This window comes from Microtus pennsylvanicus, chromosome 8 (genome assembly GCF_037038515.1).
Source record: "Microtus pennsylvanicus isolate mMicPen1 chromosome 8, mMicPen1.hap1, whole genome shotgun sequence".
Lineage (NCBI taxonomy): Eukaryota > Metazoa > Chordata > Mammalia > Rodentia > Cricetidae > Microtus > Microtus pennsylvanicus.
Window position 1 is genome coordinate 25423798 of NC_134586.1, and position 17950 is coordinate 25441747.

Sequence of the window (17950 nt, forward strand, 5' to 3'; positions counted from 1 at the left end):
TGCCTCTGACTTTGAGTCACCTACACTGATCTGCACATACTTACTCATAAGAGCATGCGTACACACACACACACACACACACACACACACACACACACACACAATTTAAAACAATAAAAATGAATCAAATGGATAAAAACTGGTGCATCTTGACTGGCCTAAAGACAAAGGCTGGAACCCTCCAGATTTTGGTGGGGGGTTGACACTGAGATAACACCTTTTGCCTTGGTGGTGATAATCTGTTTGTAAATGCATAGATTCCTCACTTGGGGTGTATCTTGGAGTACTTTGTATTTTCGGGGGTTACCTCTTCAGAATAGAAATTTCACCATGTTGAATGAGACCCACGTTAGGGGTCTGAGACTCGTCCATCCTGAAGAGATAACCTACTTGAGATGGCAGAACCTGGACTTCCGGCTGTGGAGGGTGTTTACCGTGACACACAAGCGTCATGGAGTATCCTTAGCTGTTCAGTGCTGAGATCTCTCTGGTGATATTGTGGGGAACTCAATGGAGACGTGCTACTGGGTGGGACTCACTCACATTCTCCTGGCTCCGTGTGGTGTGTGTGCTTTCCAGTCTGGATAATTCTGCCCTTGGCCATGACCTGAGATTAAAAAGTGTTTTCCAAGCTTACATTGAAATTTTACATGGCAGGAGGAGAGGCACGGTCAGGAGGTGAAAAGACTCTTTGTATTTCTCAGCGTGGAGCTAGAACTCACCAGGTAATAAAAAGTGAGTTCTCTCAGCACTCTTAAGACTGGCCCCTTCAGAATAAAATGTGCCCGGATTGTCTTAGTCTGACTGCAGGGCAAGACGCCGCCCGCCTCCGTCTCCAGGTGGACGTAGCTCCAGCTGTAGGAGTAGACACTGTGCGCTATGTGGTGCTCCTCTGCGTATTCGACTGCTGCACAAGGGAAAAAACGACAAGAACTTTCCTCCCTGTGGTAGACCTGGAGAAACAACACATTTTGTCATTAATCGTTTTAAAAATTAGACTTATAAAACTACATAACATTTTATGTGCTTCGTTGGCTTTGAGGCCAGGTACTGGAAAACCAGGAGATTTGGGGCCCAGTATTGATAGTGTAGCAGAAGCCAGAGGCCTTGAACCAGACCAACGACTGATTGCAATGAACACTTATAAGATGTAGAGACTAAGGGTTTACTGTGTGACTCACTGGGGGCACACTACAGCTTCCACACCAAGATTTTTTTTGGTGTTTTTTTCTGTTTTTGTTTTTGTTTGTTATTTGTTTTACTTTTAAATTTTTTTTTGAGGGGAGCATTGCAAGAGCAGAGGGCAGAAGCAAGGGGATGGGGAGATGAGTGGGATTGGGATGCATGATGTGAAATCCACAAGGAATCAATGAAAAGTTGTTAAAAACATGCAAAAAAGATAGAGATAAATTTCATTACTAAAGCAGTAGAAAGGGAGTCTGGGTAAAAAGAAAAAAAGAAGCAAGATGAGAAAGAAAGGAGATGAGGCCCAAGCCTGAGAAAGGAGATCAAAGAGCAGCACAGTAGAAATCTGAAGTACGTGGTGTGGGTATGGAGAGCAGATGACTGGGGGCAGAAGCATGTGAGTGGGGGGTGGGGAGACGGAGAGATAACTGGGGAGGAGGATCAAGCAGCAAAATGTTTGAAAATGCCAGAGTGAAACCTGTTCTTTTCTATGCTAATTAAAAATAACACATTAATTAATCAATTTAGCTAATTAATAGACATGTTTATTAATTAAATGTGTAATTAAAAAAAGCACATATTCATAATGTGTGCACTGATTTCTGTCGCCCTTTGCTTATGCTCTTATTACTTATCAGAAACCATTTGCGTTTTGTCCTAAAATGAGACAGCTTGGCGTGGGAATACTTCTTCCTTAAGCTGCACACTATTGAGTCCCAGCTGTTCCAAAGCTTCACTATGTGTCTCGTGCCCCTGTTTCTGACTCACTTTGATAGCGAGGGAATGTATGTCAACGTTGGTGATGTTGATGGAGAACTCTGCCAGGCCATGCTGATCTGTGGTAGTAACATTGGTGTAGCCAAGTTCCCGCGGTTTGATGAAGACTTGCTCATTGGGGATGGGGGCTCCTTTGGGATCCACTAGACGGACCTGAGTTGAACAAGGAAGAAAAGTATAGTCTAGGGATGATGATACTACACAAAGTATAAGAGAAAAACGTGTTTCAATATTATATAAAGATCTCAAAATATGCACCAACTAACAGCATGCAAAAAATATTTTACAAACATCTAACACTTTAGTAGAACTGGATGTGCAATGAAAGCCAGGGGCTTTGAGGTTTAAGGTTTTCAAGGACAGTAGTTATAAATATAAATTTTGCTACATAAGCTTTAGATTTGGGATATCCTGATAACTTTTTTTTAAGTTTTCGGTTTAGCTCTGAGAATTGAACCCATGCACTTGACCATGTGAAGTACAAGCACTACCAGCAAGCTAAATTCCTGTTTGGCAAGCAGTGAGGTCAGACAAGTCGAACACCGAGCAGAATGGCCTGGGTTGAGGAACCACAATACAGCCCAAGCATCTATGAATCCAAAAGTACTTTACTTTCACAAGGAATGGAATCCCGTATTTAAAGTGTGAGTCCGCTTTCACGAATATGAGTTTGGTTGTTGTTCTTTCAAGTTCAGTTCTCCTAGATCCAGTGAACTCGAATCCTGAAAAAGAAATTAGCAGCATCATTGAAAGCCCAAGCCAGTTAGAAAAGAATTATTTGCATTTTACATCCTTTTTCAACACCATTGAAACCACTGTTGATGTGAACAGGTGTGAGTTTTCATAGCCTCCTTCTCCATATTACTCACGTACCTGTCCCTTCTTCTATAACCTTCGCGTCCACTTGAAGATGCTGGACTCTATAATACCTTTGCTTTAATTCAAACACGCTGATGTTTCCTTCTTGTGTGGTGCAGCCATTGCTGTCTAGCTGATATGCAAGATAAAAACAAGGAAAGAAGGCACAGTGTTCAGATCGATGGGCGGCTCAAACCTACGCGTGAGGGCTTCATTGAGACACGTGGGTGCTCGGTGCTTTATGGCATGGCATTCCGGTCATAAGCACCAGGACTCAGCTCACACACTGAGCTGATGGGTGCCACGGTCATGAGCCAGGCACAAAGCTGCCTCGGCTTTGTCATCTATAAAAATAGTGATTGTCTTCATAGACAACGAAGAGTACTAAGTAAATTCGCAATGAGAATGTAATCAGACCGCTTTCTTGTATGTCATTAGGACTTAATAATCACTTTGTATTATTTAAAATAGCAACTACAGGCTTGGGTGTAGTTCAGTGGTACATTTTACTAGTAGGCATGAAACTGTTGGCTTGATACCAAGTACCAGTAAATAGATTTTTCTGGTTAAAAAAAAGTGAAATCTATTTCCAGATGTGTAATGGGGGCTTAGGTGTTGCCTCGGTGTGGCTCTGTAATTGAGAAAAGTCTTCAGAGGAGAAAGGACAGATATTATTCTGAAATGTGAAAGAGAAGGGTAGCCAGAATTATATTACTTTGCTTTTTGTTTGTTTCTCTGCAGCTTTGGAACCTGTTCTGGAACTCACTCTGTAGCCCAGGCTGGCCTTGAGCTCACAGAGCTCCACTGTCTTTGCCTCCTGAGTTCTCAGATTAAAGGTGTGAGACCACCATCCAGTTATTTTTTTTGTTTTTGTTTAGTGACAGGGTTTCTCTATGACTTTTGGTGCCTGTCCTGGACCTTGCTCTGTAGACCAGGCTGGCCTTGAACTCACAGAGATCCATCTGCTTCTGCCTCCTGAGTGCTCGGATTAAAAGCATGTGCCACCACCGCCCAGCTCTTAATTCAATTTTAACTTCACAGTTTACGTTGCCTTCCGTTTTCATTTCTACAGTGATTGCTGGCATAGCACTGCACTTTATTTTATTTAAATTGTATCACTCTATTGTCTTTGGTTTCCTGGTGGTATAGCAGTTTGTTTTCTTGTCTCTGAACGGCAGTGGGTACTGGGCTGTTGAGTGAAAACTGCTTATTTAGAAGACCCCCAAATAAAACTGGAGGAGATGTGTATTATAGGAGATATGTAGATCACGATGAAGAAACAGGAAACATGAAACAAGGCAATATGACAACTATGAAAGAACACAGCTCCTCACTAACTAAATCCCAGAACACTGAAACTGTCATAATGCTGGCCCAATAATCTAATTGTCTAGCTTGGGAAATGGCGAGTGGCCTCAAAGAGGATTCAGACAAACACATGGTGGTGTTGTTATTATCAGCTCAGAACAAGAATGGGAAAGTCGGCAGCAGATGTGCTGGATAATAAAAGAGAAATAGCTTATGAACCAACCAGAACATCCAATAAAATCATAGCAAATAAACACATAAATAAACAAATACATAATTGTCAACAAACAAACTCAAATAAAAATGATTTTAATTCTCTAGGGGACACAGGACAACTAGTTAGAAGAAAACATGAAAGGATAGTATGATAGTTTGGATATAATTGACCCCTTTAAGCTCACAGGGAATGGCACTATTGGGAGGTGTGGCTTTGTTGGAGTAGGTATGGCCTTGTTAGAGGGTGTGTGCCACTGTGGAGGCAGACTTTGAGGTCTTTATATGCTCAAGCCATGCCCAGTACTGTAGAACACTTCCTGCTGCCTGCTCAAGTTGTAGAACTCTCAGCTACCTCTCTAGCACCATGTTTATCTGCTTGCTGCCAGGCATGATGGCATGAGAATAATGGACTGAACCTATGAACTGTAAGCTACTTAATTAAATGTTTTCCTTTGTAAGACTTGCTGTGGTCATGGTGTCTCTCCATAGCAATAGAAATCCTAACTAAGACAGAAAAAAAGAATAGATAAGAAAATCCAAAGCTGATAAGAATCAGGAGTATCAATACTCATAAATGATAAAATAGACTTCAGTGCAAAATTAGTTACAAGAAATAAAAACTCACTACCTATTAGTGAAATGAATACACCAAAAAGAGGATACTAAATAAACACATCAATGTATCAACTTCATAAAAGAAATACTACTAAGGAAAGGATAGCTAGATCCAGACGCAATCATAATGGGCAACTTTAGTACTACACACTCATTAATTGACCATCTGGATAAAAAATAATAATTTCCAGAGTGTTGTATAGGAATTTCATCTGAGTTTAAACATTCTGTCTGGAAGGAGGCTCACTAAGACCCAGGACATAAACAAGAATTACAAGGCTCAGGAAGGAAACAACTCACAAGTCTCAAGAAGATCTTAAAATTGATAAGACTTCGAAGTGACAAACAGGCTAAAAGAATTAATGTCCATCAAACCAGCCATACAGAGAATACTAGAAACAATATTTTGGACTGAGGAGGGTAATAAGCAGAGGTAATAGTCTACTGAAAAGAAAAAATGAAGCTATGATTATCATAATATGAAATAGAATTAAACACAAATATCAACAAAATAATAAAATGGTAGCAATCAACAGATACCTTCCAGAGACAACTTTAAATATTAATGGCTTTAACTCTACAATCAAAAGACACAGGACAGTTGAATGGGTTAAGAAACAAAATTGGTCTTTTTGTGGTTTACAAGAAGCTCATTTTATCTTCAAGGATAGAGAAGAGAAAAAGAGGAATACTTTATTCCTATCAAGGGAACAATTAACTGAACTGACAATACAATTTTAAACATATATGAGCTAAACTCTAGCCCACACACCTTCATAAAAACATACTACTGGACTTCAAGACACAAATGAAACCCAATTCAGTAGTTACAGTTGATTTCTAAACCTCAGTTCCCCTATTAGGGCATCTGGACCAAAGATAAACATAGAAGCATCAAAATTAAATGACATCATACATTAAATAAAGCTAATCTATACCTATAGAATATTCCACCTAAACACCAAAGAATACTTATTATTCTTTGAAGTAACAAATGGAAGTTTCTGTAAAATAGACTACAAACTGGGACACAAAACAAATCTGAACAAACATATTTGTTGAAAATTTAAATAACCTAGTCCTTCTTATTTGACCACAATGCAATACAGCTTAGAACCAACAGCAAAAGAATTTCTGGAATTACACCAACTCATGGAAATGAAACAGCTCACTACTGAATAATGAGTGAATCAAAGAAGAAATAAAAAAAGAAAAATTAAAAAATCCTGAAATTAAGTGAAAATGAAAACACAGCACAATAAAACCTCTGGAACACATTCATAGCAGCCCTAAGAGGGACATTTGCAGATCTGAATACTGGCATAAAAAAGGAGAGAAATCACATAAATAAATGACTTGATGATAGAAGTCAAGGATTTGAAAAAGAAACTCAATATTAATAAATGGGAAAATAATAAAGACTAGGACAGAAATTAGTAGAATAGAAATAGAGAATACAAAGAATTAATGAGTCTAAGATATGGTTATTTATGAAGATAAGATCAACAGACCTTTGGAACAATCAACCAAAAGACAGAAAGAAATTACTCAAATTAACAGAATCAGAAATTTACAAGGAAACATTACACAATTATTAAAAAGATTTAGATGATTGTAAATGAATACTTTAAAAACCTGTACTACATTAATTATTTAGAAAACCTAAAATAAATGGACAAATTTCTACATTCATTGAAAATACAAATGTTAAACCAATAAGAAATAGAAAACTTCAACAGTCACATAGACTCTTGGGGGGGGAGCCACCACTACCATTTTCCTAAACTAATATAGCTCCTTATTATATTCCAAAGACTTTTCCTTATACTTCAGATATGTGTAGATCTTAGCCCTCATCAAATACTCTTGCTTTTCAATCTCTAAAGACACGATAGAGATCCACAACTCATCACAATGAAGAGAGCAAATACCTGCGATGTGCTCAGCCCACCTGATATATCTCCAACATAACCACGGCATTAAAGGACCAGGGAAAGTCATGGAACAAGCATCAGACAGAATGTAAAAAACCAGAATGCAGTGGCATAGAGGGACAGGGGAGCATGGTAGAGGAGTGGGGAGTGAGAAGGGGAGCAGGGAGAAGAACATGAGGGATCAGGAAGATCGAGCTAGGTGAAGGGCAGAGAGGGAGAGCAAAGAAAGAGATACCTTTAAAGAGGGAACCATTAATGGGGTTAGTGAGAAACCAGGCACTAGGGTAGTTCCAGGAACCAACAAGGATGACTCCAGATAAGCAATAGTGGAGAGGGTACATAAAATGTCCTTCCCCTCTAATCAGATCGATGACTACCTTAATTGTCATCACAGAACCTTTATCCAGTAACTGATGGAAGCAGATGCAGAGATCCACAGCTAAGCACTGGACCGAACTCCTGGAGTCCAGCCATAGAGAGGGAGGAGTGATCTATGAGCAAAGGGGCCAAGAACATGACAGGGGAAACCCACAGAAACAGCTGACCTGAACTAGTGGAACTGACAGCAGGGGAACCCCCATAAGACTGTGAATGTGAGTGACAGCTGTGTGGCTTGGGCAGTTTGTGGGGTCACTAGCAGGGGACCGAGTATTTACCCCTAGTGCCTGAGCTGACTCTTTGGAGCCTATTCCCTATGGAGGGATACCTTGCTCAGCCTAGCTACAGGGGGATGGGCCTTGGTCCTGCCTCAAGTGAGGTGATAGACTTTGTTGACTCCCCATGGGAGGCCTCACCCTCTCTGAGGAGTGGATATGGGGTGGGGTGGGGAGAAGATGGAGGAAGTGGGAGCACAGGAGGGAGAGGGGATAGGGATTGTTTTAAATAAGATTGTTTTAGAAAGAAAAGTAAAAAGACACAAGTGAAACATTAAGCTGAGTTAAATAAACTTTCATGAACTTAAAAAAATTAACCCAACCCCATGTGTATGCAACAAAGCTTAAAAGATGTTTACATTGAGACTCTTTACAAAGTACATGTGACCACTTCCATAAAGATGGGGTCTATTGACTGAAAAACAAGGCTCAGCTAAGGGTCTATGGAGAATGACTAAATGAATAAACTAACGAATAAACATAAGAGTTTGTGGGAGTCCGGAGTGGCCTGGCCCTACAGGGAGCACAGATGTCACCAAGTCTGTTGTAAAGTACACATGACAACTTTCATAAGGATGGGTTCTATAGACTGAGAAACAAAGCTCAAGATAAGGGTCTGGAAAGGAAGAGTCTGGGATAAACGTATAGTCTGAGGGTTCAGGTGTGTCCTGCTCCTACAGATACCAGGACATTAACTACACCCATTCCATTGGGTGGAGGAGACGATCCTGCATGTTTAACCTACCTGGTTTCCCTAATGCTTATCTGTGAGCCCAAGGACCTTGGGCTCTCTACACTTCATACACTGTGGTCACGTGAGACTACAGCCTAGTACAGCCACTTAACAAGTACGTATAGACGCTTCTCAGAAAACGCAAGGTCAACATACCACATGATCATCTATCAGGAGTGTATAAAAGGAACCTATATCAGGATACCAAGAGCTGTGTTCACGTGCATGCTTGGCATTTATTGATTCACAAACAAGTGAGTCCATCAGTTGATGAGTGGATACTCAAAACTGGACCAGAGAATGGTACAGGCTTGGGGATTGTCACCTTTCACAAAATATACCAGACTTAGACACACAGCAGTGTGTGCTTTCCGCCGCATGAAAGGGGAAAACAAAAAAGACTGCGAAGTAGATGCTGTTCCGCTGGGGAAGAAGAGTCGGACAGCAAGACGTATGGGGGAAGAGCGAAGGTGACGAAAGAGATAATCAAGTATGTGATACACGAGTAAGAATGTATTGGAAAGAAGCCTATTGTTTGGTACAATTTACTCACATTCTATATGTGCCAATTAAAACATACTTTCAAAGAATAGTCTAAAAGGCTTGAAAGTAGCAAGGGCAACACAGGAAGAGGAGAACACAGGAACAGAGGTGGCAATGGGACTGGGGAATATGGTGAAGATACAGAATCCTTATGTATGAAAATGTCATAAACTTATTACTTTTGTACAATGAATACATACTAAAAATTATTGGTGGCCAAGGTTAGCCGCAAAGGTGCTGACCTATCCCTATAGTAATAGTGGGTCCCAGGACTATCAATATTGTCAATGAGGTGGTGGGGGTGCTGGGAATTGCACACCTGCCTGGCTAGTGTTCCACCACAGAGCCACACCCCAAGGTCCTGAGGTCCCAAGGTCCCAGAACATCCTCTTTTAATATCTGGGTGTGCGTTTCTTCTCAGTCTTGCTGTCTGTGTTTCTGTTAGTTAACCCTGGATATTGAAAACAGGCCTTTGAACAGATTTACTCACCCGGCTCCTGACTTCTTTGCATCCAGTCTCTTTATTCTCGATATGCTCCTTATATTTATAACATATCTGTATCTTTGCATGTCCTGGCACAGGCTTCCCATAGGTATACCTGTCAGAGAGACAAGAGTCTTCCTAAAGTAGAGCCCTAAGTCCTTCCATCCACGTTCCCTTGGTCCATCTGTAGCAGTAGACTGACTATGTAGTTTCACAATGACAGCAAACACGGTCCGTTAGTACCACATGACACTTCCTAACTAGACATATTAACAATTTTGCCTCATTAAGAACCTCTGGGGCGGGAGGGACGACAGGATTTTCTCCCCTTTGTAGTTCTGGAAAGATTAAATGACCAAATCAGGAACTTCAGCTAGCAAATGGGGGGCGGGGGCTGAGAGGACTGGGAAGCGTGGTGAAAGGACTCAGAGCTATTCTAACAGACTTCCTCCATCTTTTGCCTTCTTTCTGTCAGTTTCCTTTTGAGTGTGTTTATTTTAATGACAAGCAGTCCTGAGCTCGGGTGTGCCTCTTCTGTTTGATTCAGCCCCCATTGCAAATTCCTTCTACCGTGGTTTGGCTTACTGCGATTCCAGACTTAAAGAGCAATTTCGGTTGCTGTGGCCCAGGGTCCTTATTTATCAGGTACAGAAACGCAAACAGAAAAGTGAGCTGTTTTAAAAAGTTCAGCTTGGGCGGCAGTGACCGGAAGTAGAGCCAGACTGGGAACTCTTGTTTCTCCGCTCTTTGCGTCCACCCGGAATAGGTCAGGAGAATGCCGAATTTAGTGCCTGTGTTCTCTTCACGTGGGTCAGGGAATCTTTTTAGGTACCTTCCTGTCTCCAAAGGCAGGAACTCTCTACTGCCTCATACAGTTAATGTTATCATTGGTGTCATCAGAATTATCATCAGCAACATACACAATGAACGGTCAAGCAGTGATGGATGCAGAGCAGTCAGGGACATGAAGAGGAAATGAACACCGTGGGGGAACATTCTAGGAGGGAAGGCCACACAGCCTTATCATTTGTAAAGACTCTCCTGTGAGGCCTTATCCCAGATATTTTTATGTTCAAGCATATTCTTAAGGCTAGAAGGTTAAGCACAGCTGACTCACATCCCGCACACGGTCACGTTGAGCTTTTCATCTTGTATCGAGATGGCCTTTGGGACCTTTACTTGAACTTCAAATCTGGGAAGCACTATTGGGAGAGAGAGAGAGGGAGGAGAAACTCAGGTGGGAAATGACTTTTCTAGTTGCCTAACTGATCAGCCTCCGCCAAGAAATGGTGATTTCATATTATTGAGGTAACCGCCCCCTCTAAAGTTAGAAAGTTGAGCCGTCATAGGTTATATCCAGTTTGAAAAGCTCAGAGGTATCTACTTAAAGAGGAAAAAACCAAAGAATTTGCTTCTGAAAATCCCAGAACTCTCTGGAAGCTCCACGTTGCTAGATGGGTAGATTAGCGAGAGTCAGATGAAGCCCAGTCTTATGCACCGGAACTTAATGTCTCCCGAAGAATTCATCCCACGACAACCAGAAACTTAGGCCAGCCACTTTCCCTTGTCAGTCTTCCCAAGGCGTACCGAATTCCTCCACGGTGAAGGAGTGCTCTTTCTTATCTCCTGATTGCTTTAGTATCACTATCTTGTAGGACCCCAGAATGGGCTCTGAGGATAGGCTGAAGGACAGCTGCTTAAGCCCGGTCTCCGTGGTAACATCCCTCCACTGCATAATGCGGTTCCCTTTTGGATCCTGTGAAACAGGTTGCAGACTTTCTGAGTAGACAAAGTGTTAGCTGCAGCCACACATCCGAGAGCACTGTGTGTGTGGTGGAGCATCTGGGAACTTGCTAATATTCCTTTTGGACAGGGAGGAATAAAGGTGAAGTAGGGGATATGAACCAGTTATCTGGGGCGGTGGTGGAAGCCTGCCAACCCATAGAACTGCTATGGTGTGCCAACGTCTAGTTACTGCCAGCGGACTGATTCTTTTAGAATAGGAGATAGTTGAGTTTCTTACCTCAATGTAAGCCAGAGGAAACTGGAACAAAGGGAAAACAGGGTTAGTTTAGAACAGTGTTCTCAGTCTAGGGGGTCACAACCCCCTTGGCAAACCTCGATCTTCAAAACTATTTACATTATGATTTATAGCAGTAACAAAATCATGGTTATGATAGAGCAATAAAAACAACTGTATGGTTGGGGATCACCACATAAGGAACTGTATTAAAGGGTCACAGCATTAGGAATGTTGAGAACCACTGGTTTAGAAATTTCACACAGACAGCAAATTCAATAGAGTCACAGCATGGACCATATGATGGGAGTTTCAGCCAGAATTCAGCGAGTTTAATATCCGGCAACAAAGTCCATTGCAAACCAATTAACCACCATAGAGAAATTTTAAGTGTATGTTCTAGCACTCTCAGAGTCATACGAACCTCTTAACGGATAGGAACTGAGAAATGGAGCTTCGTGGGCCCTTATCAGCAAGGTATCTCCAATGTGCTATGAGACCCACCCTGAGCCTTTACAGTATGGAGATTGAAGAATCTATTGTTCAAATCAGGAACATTTCCAGTGTGAAGTGGGGTGACTAGTTTTTAAATATATCTAGTTATAATGCTTAACTTGGGGTGTGTCCTGGGCACACATATAGCTAGGCCCGCTCCACGCAGGGCACTGGCTTCCCACTCCTCGTCTAATGAGCACACACACTCCATATTCGCCTCCTGGACGCAGTTCAGCAGAGCAAACCAGTGTCTAACCATTGCTCTAGGTCAGAGGAAGGATAATAAATGCACAGAAGGAATAAATAACCATAAATAAACAACAGTAACTACAAAGGAAGAAAGGGCTCATAGCTGCTCTGTGTCTAAGGAGAGTTGCTGCCGAGTAAGGCGCGGCTGCATGTTCAGAGGTTTTGTGGGCGAAGTGTTTCTGATTGATGAGGTGAAGATCACACAGTAAGCAGGAGGTGGCAAGGTCATTTAAGGTTCTGTTATAGCTGAGCTGTCTGAAACGGTAAACTTATTCTAGGTGAGCATCAACTTGCAGAAAACACGATCACTTCCAGCAGTTGAAGAGGGAGCAAGCAGGGGCAGTTGTAAGGGAATTTTAGTGATATAGAGCTTATTTCTGAAAGTCTGGAAGAATAAATCATGACAATGGCTGATGAAACTCTGGTGCGCGTGTACACAATGAAAGTTCATTCTGCTGCAAAAAACAAAACCACAAAATTTGCAGGCAAGTGGGTGAAACTCCAGAAATGATAATGGTAAGTTTGTGGGGGCCAGCCAAGATAAGCTAAGTATGAACAGGTCACCCAAAGGAAGTTCTTTGTTTCCAACCATTATCACCTGCCAGAGTAGAACTCGGCCCTCGATAAATTTAATAAGAGGTCTGAGATTCAGTAGTTTACCCTGAGGCAATGCCTGGCTGTAAGAGGAACCACAAGCTGTTACTGGACTCCAACCCAAGAACAGACCATCCAAAGGAAACGCCTAGCATTCCAACCACTGTAGACAGGACCACCTGCCAGCACACTCTCACCAGGACACCCCTAGACAAATGTCAGCCAATCAGGGGTTCTAAACCTCAGAAACCCCTCGCCCCCACCTTTACTACTATAAAAACCCAATTCTACCTGAGCTCGGGGCTCTCAGGTTATTCCAATACATTGGACATGCAGAGAGACCTAGTTTGCAAACTTGATTAAAATAAAGGATCTTTGTTTTTACATATGGGACTCGGTCTCCTTGTTGGCTTTTGTGGGACTTCACGGATTTGGGCAGAACAAGTTCAGAAAGATGATTGCTGTGTGTTCTTACATGTGGCGCCTCACTCCAAATAGAGCTACGTGTTTAATCTAGAGTCTCATGCAAGCAAGGAAGCTAGAAGAGGACCACTGGGGAGGGAAATCCCCCAAGGTAGGGGACAAAGCATGACATAGGTGATGCCAAAGCACAGGTGCACTTTTGGGGACAAAATATTTAAACAGGAATGAGTGTGTAGGATGGGAGAGGCGATAGGGGAGGGTGCGAGGGCTAACCCAAAGAAGAATCCATGAAAAAACCACATGGAAACTCTTTTCTAGGTCAATTAAGAAGCATAAGTTGAAAGGAGTCAGGAGAACAATGCAAGTCTAGATAATGCTCCTGACGGCCCTGGGTCACTGCACAAATGTCCCAGTGGTAGGCATGAGATATCTCCTTAGGAGTTGCTGGCCAGGGAGGCCCTAGAGACCCCCAAAGCAGTAGAGGGTCTTGCACTCTTCTTGATTGCCCACAATAACTAGTTGCTGATATTCTGTTGTGGAAGACACCACTCAGCGTGGTTGAAGGGTGCAGAGAAACCAATTAGGGAAGAAAGATCCCTTAAAGTTCCTCAAAGACCCCAGCCCTGGGGAGACAGGATTTTCCAATCCCCCTCTGCAGAGGGTCTTCCCGCCCATGCTCCTGCTGTGTGTGTGTTTCCTCACCTCTAATAAAAGCCTTTCTTTGCTGGCAGATTCGACATGCTGTGCTCAAGATTTTTCCTGCCTTTTAATTCTTTAACTGGCAGAGAAAATGAACCCTACTGTGTACAGTAGTAGCAAGATCATTTTATAACTGGCACACAAAACCTATTGGAATTCAAGATAAGTCATTTTGACTAGGGAATTCAGCAAGATCCACATGAGAAAAAGTAATGGGGTACATAGAAAAAAGATCTTAATTGCATGAAAATGAAGGAAATGAATTATAAATTCTATCAACACCATTTATTAATGAAAACTGTGATTTGGGGAATAAGTCAATTAGGAAATTCAGTAGGCTTAAGAAGAACATTGCAAGCCATTAAGAAATACATAGAAACATTTGTTATTAAATGATTAAAGGTGTTATTAAACACTCTTTTCAAATCAATATATACATTATTAATATTTCAATGACATTTCCAAGTCTAATTGTAGAACTGCAACCTGATAGTAAAATTTACACAAAACATCGAGGAGCAGTTGATGAAATTCTGAAGAAAGAATTAATCTGAGGACATAAATTTAACCTAAATAAAAATGAAGGTGCAGTAATGTTCATGAAGCCAGGAAGTGAAAGACAGGAGGGAAAGGCAGCTGGTAAATGCTAGCTGTTCAAGCAGAAGAACCTGGGTTCCATCTATGGAATCCACATAAAAAGCAGGAACGGGTGCCTGCTGTCATCATAGCTGGGGAGCAGAGACAGCCAGCTCTCACAGGGTCCCTGGCCAGGCCACCTCGCCTGATCATCAAGCCCCAGGTGAGCCAGAGACCAAGTCAAAACCCACGGTGTTCAGCACGCAAGAAACGAAGGCTAAGATTGCCTTCTGGCTAGCACATACATGTGTACACACATGCACACACACAGAATGAAAATGTATTATGCACAGACACACAAAATGCTAGGAAGTGAGTCAACAGTCTATGCTGGGAATTTTATAGTGTCACAAGCCTACAGAGCTAGGTAGAGCGATTAAGAGAGTGTCCATACATATGCGTATATAATGAAGGATGGAGTTAGACTTACCTTGGTCTGTACTCTTAAAGAAAACTGACCTCTCCCAGTAGCTATCAGTTAGCACCAGCGCCTCAGCTAGAGGTGGGATTTCACGAACATCTCTCCTCTCCATGCCAAGGTTTGGTCTGGCTTGATCTTGCACGTGCTTGTGCATGCTAACACAATTGTAAGTTCATATTTGTGGCCGCCATGCCGAGTCCAGTGGACTGTTCCCTTGTATTCATTCACTACCTCTGACTCTTAGGCTCTTCCCTTCCTCTCTGACACAGTAATCTATGGTCCTTGAGAAGAGAGGATGCTATTCATATGTTTAATTTGGGCCTTCACATTCCACAGTCAAGCTGCTGCTGATTGGAGCCATCATCCCTACCGTCTAACTTTCGTGGAGCTGGAAGGTGCTATGCACACCACAGGGGTGGGGTAGGGGTGCAAGGGGGTGAGGAATCATCAATCTTACCCAGCTGTGAACCCTATAAACTATGAGAACAAGACATGCCCACTGGGTGCAATAGTAATACAAATGTCGTAGAAGTAACCAACCACTCTCTGACTAGATTTAAGTCCCATTATGCAAGATGAAACCCACATTTGACAACCCTGTCGGGCCAAGAACCTATGGCTAGATGTGTCATAGGCCCTAAAGGAGAATTCATTGTTATTATGTTGCTAAAGGGCATGGTATCAAACCAACTGTTACCTATTGATCTTTATACTTAGAAAGCATCTCTCAGTCCTTGTCAGAGAAGCTTCTATTTGTAGCAGAGAGTGGTTAGCACAGACACCCACAACTTGCTGAAGTATGGAGGATGAGAGACTGGTAAATGCTGTTTTATACTTAAGAGAGTCCATTTAGGGAAGGACCTAAGTGTTAAATACAAAGTTGCATATAGAAATACCCATTAGACTAGAAACGAATTCTTCAAGGATGGCACGACGTGACAGAAACTACAAAAACATCATGAAAAACATGATTAAGCCAAAAGGTTCTGTACAGTAAAAGTCTCCATGAAGTATAAAGAAAGCCCAGAGGCTCTTAACCAGTAACAGACTGCAACATATAAGGAAAACATAGCAGGGCCAATAGTAACTGAGGAAGAGATATAAATAGGCAAATGAGCAGAATAGGAAGCAAGATCAACTCATACCTTAGCAAGGGGCTAGAAATGAGAATATTTCAGTAACATTGTGTCTTCATGAACCCACCAATAGCCACATGTAAAAGACTCACCAACTCACTCAGAGGGTGCAGATTTATATCCATAGAGACAACCCGGAATTTGACTGGACAAAGAGAGAGAGAGAGAGGATTTCCTAGTGAGTTCCAGACCCAGGCCTTCTCTGTGCCATGTTGAGAAGGGCTTCTTACTTTTGTTGCCCATAATGGAGCTTCGCACCTGTCTGTCCTGGTTTGTACACGGGTTTGTCTGTCTGGACAAAGACGGCATTCACTTTGTTCCACACCAACATCATATTCTTCTTGCTGAATTCATGTTTTGGTCCTTTAATGTGGACAGACAGGTACCCCCTCTCATAGGAAGATGAGACTCTGGGGAGCTGAGAACGAGAGGGACACAAGACCCTTCACCATCTGACCCTTTGGAGGGCTGAGAGTCCCTCCGCTCCTTCCACACCACGGGAAGGAAGGGAGGCCCATCAGTTTTTGTTTAAGCATTTTGAGGAAGAGGGTACATTAGGAAAAAAGTAAGAAAAGAAAGCACAATGTTTCATATGAGTTGATGGAAGCAACAAAGACACAGTCATTTATTTATATGGAGTATGTGCTATCTTGACTGAGAATTAGATCTAACCCTGAAACCAAGGTAGAGTGAAAACTAATGTATTAATGGCAGTAGGAATTGTGTCTTCATGATAGGTCCAGAGAAGAAACCCAGAACTTTCCCAGGATATCAGTTACACAAAGGAGATGTAGTCCTGACTAGTTGGGCTGCTATCTGAAGCTTATAATGTACTAGCAGGGACTACTATGAAGTGGCAAAATCCTTTGTCCTCTGGGTGGTGGGATTTCTGAGAGACTTCAGTGGGAAAGGAGCATATGCACAAGTATTGGCTCTTCCCATTTTGGGTTGGGATAATCTGTGCTATTTGTTTATTGGGTAAATATTCTGAATTTCTATTATTTTGAAGAAGTAGATGTGTTTCTAGATTAATCTTTCTCAGAATGATGTGAGTACATTAGATATCTGCACACATATGTACATAAATACAGAAAACAATTTGGGACCGGTCCCCGTACTCACAGTGAAGGAGACACAGTGGAACAAGTCCTTGTCAACCACAAGCTCATTGAACAGACTTCTGCTTTCTGAGCGAAACTGCAAAGAGGCTCTGACAGTCACTGTCTCATTCAGGTCGTATAGATGGAAGCAGATTTTCTCAGGGGTCTCAGTGTAGAGCCGGGTAGGGACCAATGCCATATACTTACTGTAAAGAAAAGAGTTCGGGTCAGCTGAGGACAGGTATCATTGTCCATGACTGGAGTTTCATTACGCTAATTATCACCATCTATGTTTCTACAGCTGAGATGGCAGGTGACACCTGACACAGTAGAGAGGTCAGACAAGTATCAGTTTTTGTAATAACTCGGCTTCAACAGTGATATCCATCAAGACAGGTTCAAATGGCATGTACACCCTTCACTTAAACAGCTAGCATTCAAGTTCTAGGAGTTTTTAAAAATCTTTTAAAATGAAAACGCGGAAAGAATAATTATTATTTTCATAAAAATTTATGAAGATTGTTCTTAATTACCACATTTAATTATTGAAAAATAGTTCAGTGCCCTGTTTTTATTTCCAGGTACTCTTAAACCTAAGATTTATAATGTGACTGTACAGTCCAGAGTTGCATGATTCATACATGTTACACTTGAGCAGGTGCCAAAGGCTATCTGTAGAAATCATCTTCTACCTTCTTCTTGCATCCGGGTTTTTTGTACCCAAACTTGACCCAAATCTAGCCTGTCATTACTACATCATATAATGAAAAAAAATTAACAGGTTTCTTTGATTTTTACCACTTTAAATATACTTTTTTGATCAAAGATAATAAGAAAAGCCACTCAACAATATTATCCTGATAATGTGGCT

The 17950-nt window shown here is 41.8% G+C and overlaps 1 protein-coding gene across 1 annotated transcript in view; it reads right to left on the reverse strand.

Moving 5' to 3' along the window:
- LOC142856068 (alpha-1-inhibitor 3-like) overlaps positions 1–17950 on the reverse strand; it is a 49142-nt gene that overhangs the window by 28791 nt on the left and 2401 nt on the right. The window contains exons 2-13 of the mRNA XM_075982869.1: positions 17102–17285; positions 16238–16397; positions 16072–16124; positions 11330–11350; positions 10894–11062; positions 10424–10508; positions 9313–9421; positions 2836–2953; positions 2575–2684; positions 1954–2115; positions 723–953; positions 544–607 (exon numbers count right to left, since the gene is read on the reverse strand). Coding sequence (XP_075838984.1) covers positions 544–607; positions 723–953; positions 1954–2115; positions 2575–2684; positions 2836–2953; positions 9313–9421; positions 10424–10508; positions 10894–11062; positions 11330–11350; positions 16072–16124; positions 16238–16397; positions 17102–17285 — 1466 coding nt within the window. The remainder of the gene's footprint in view (positions 1–543; positions 608–722; positions 954–1953; positions 2116–2574; positions 2685–2835; positions 2954–9312; positions 9422–10423; positions 10509–10893; positions 11063–11329; positions 11351–16071; positions 16125–16237; positions 16398–17101; positions 17286–17950) is intronic.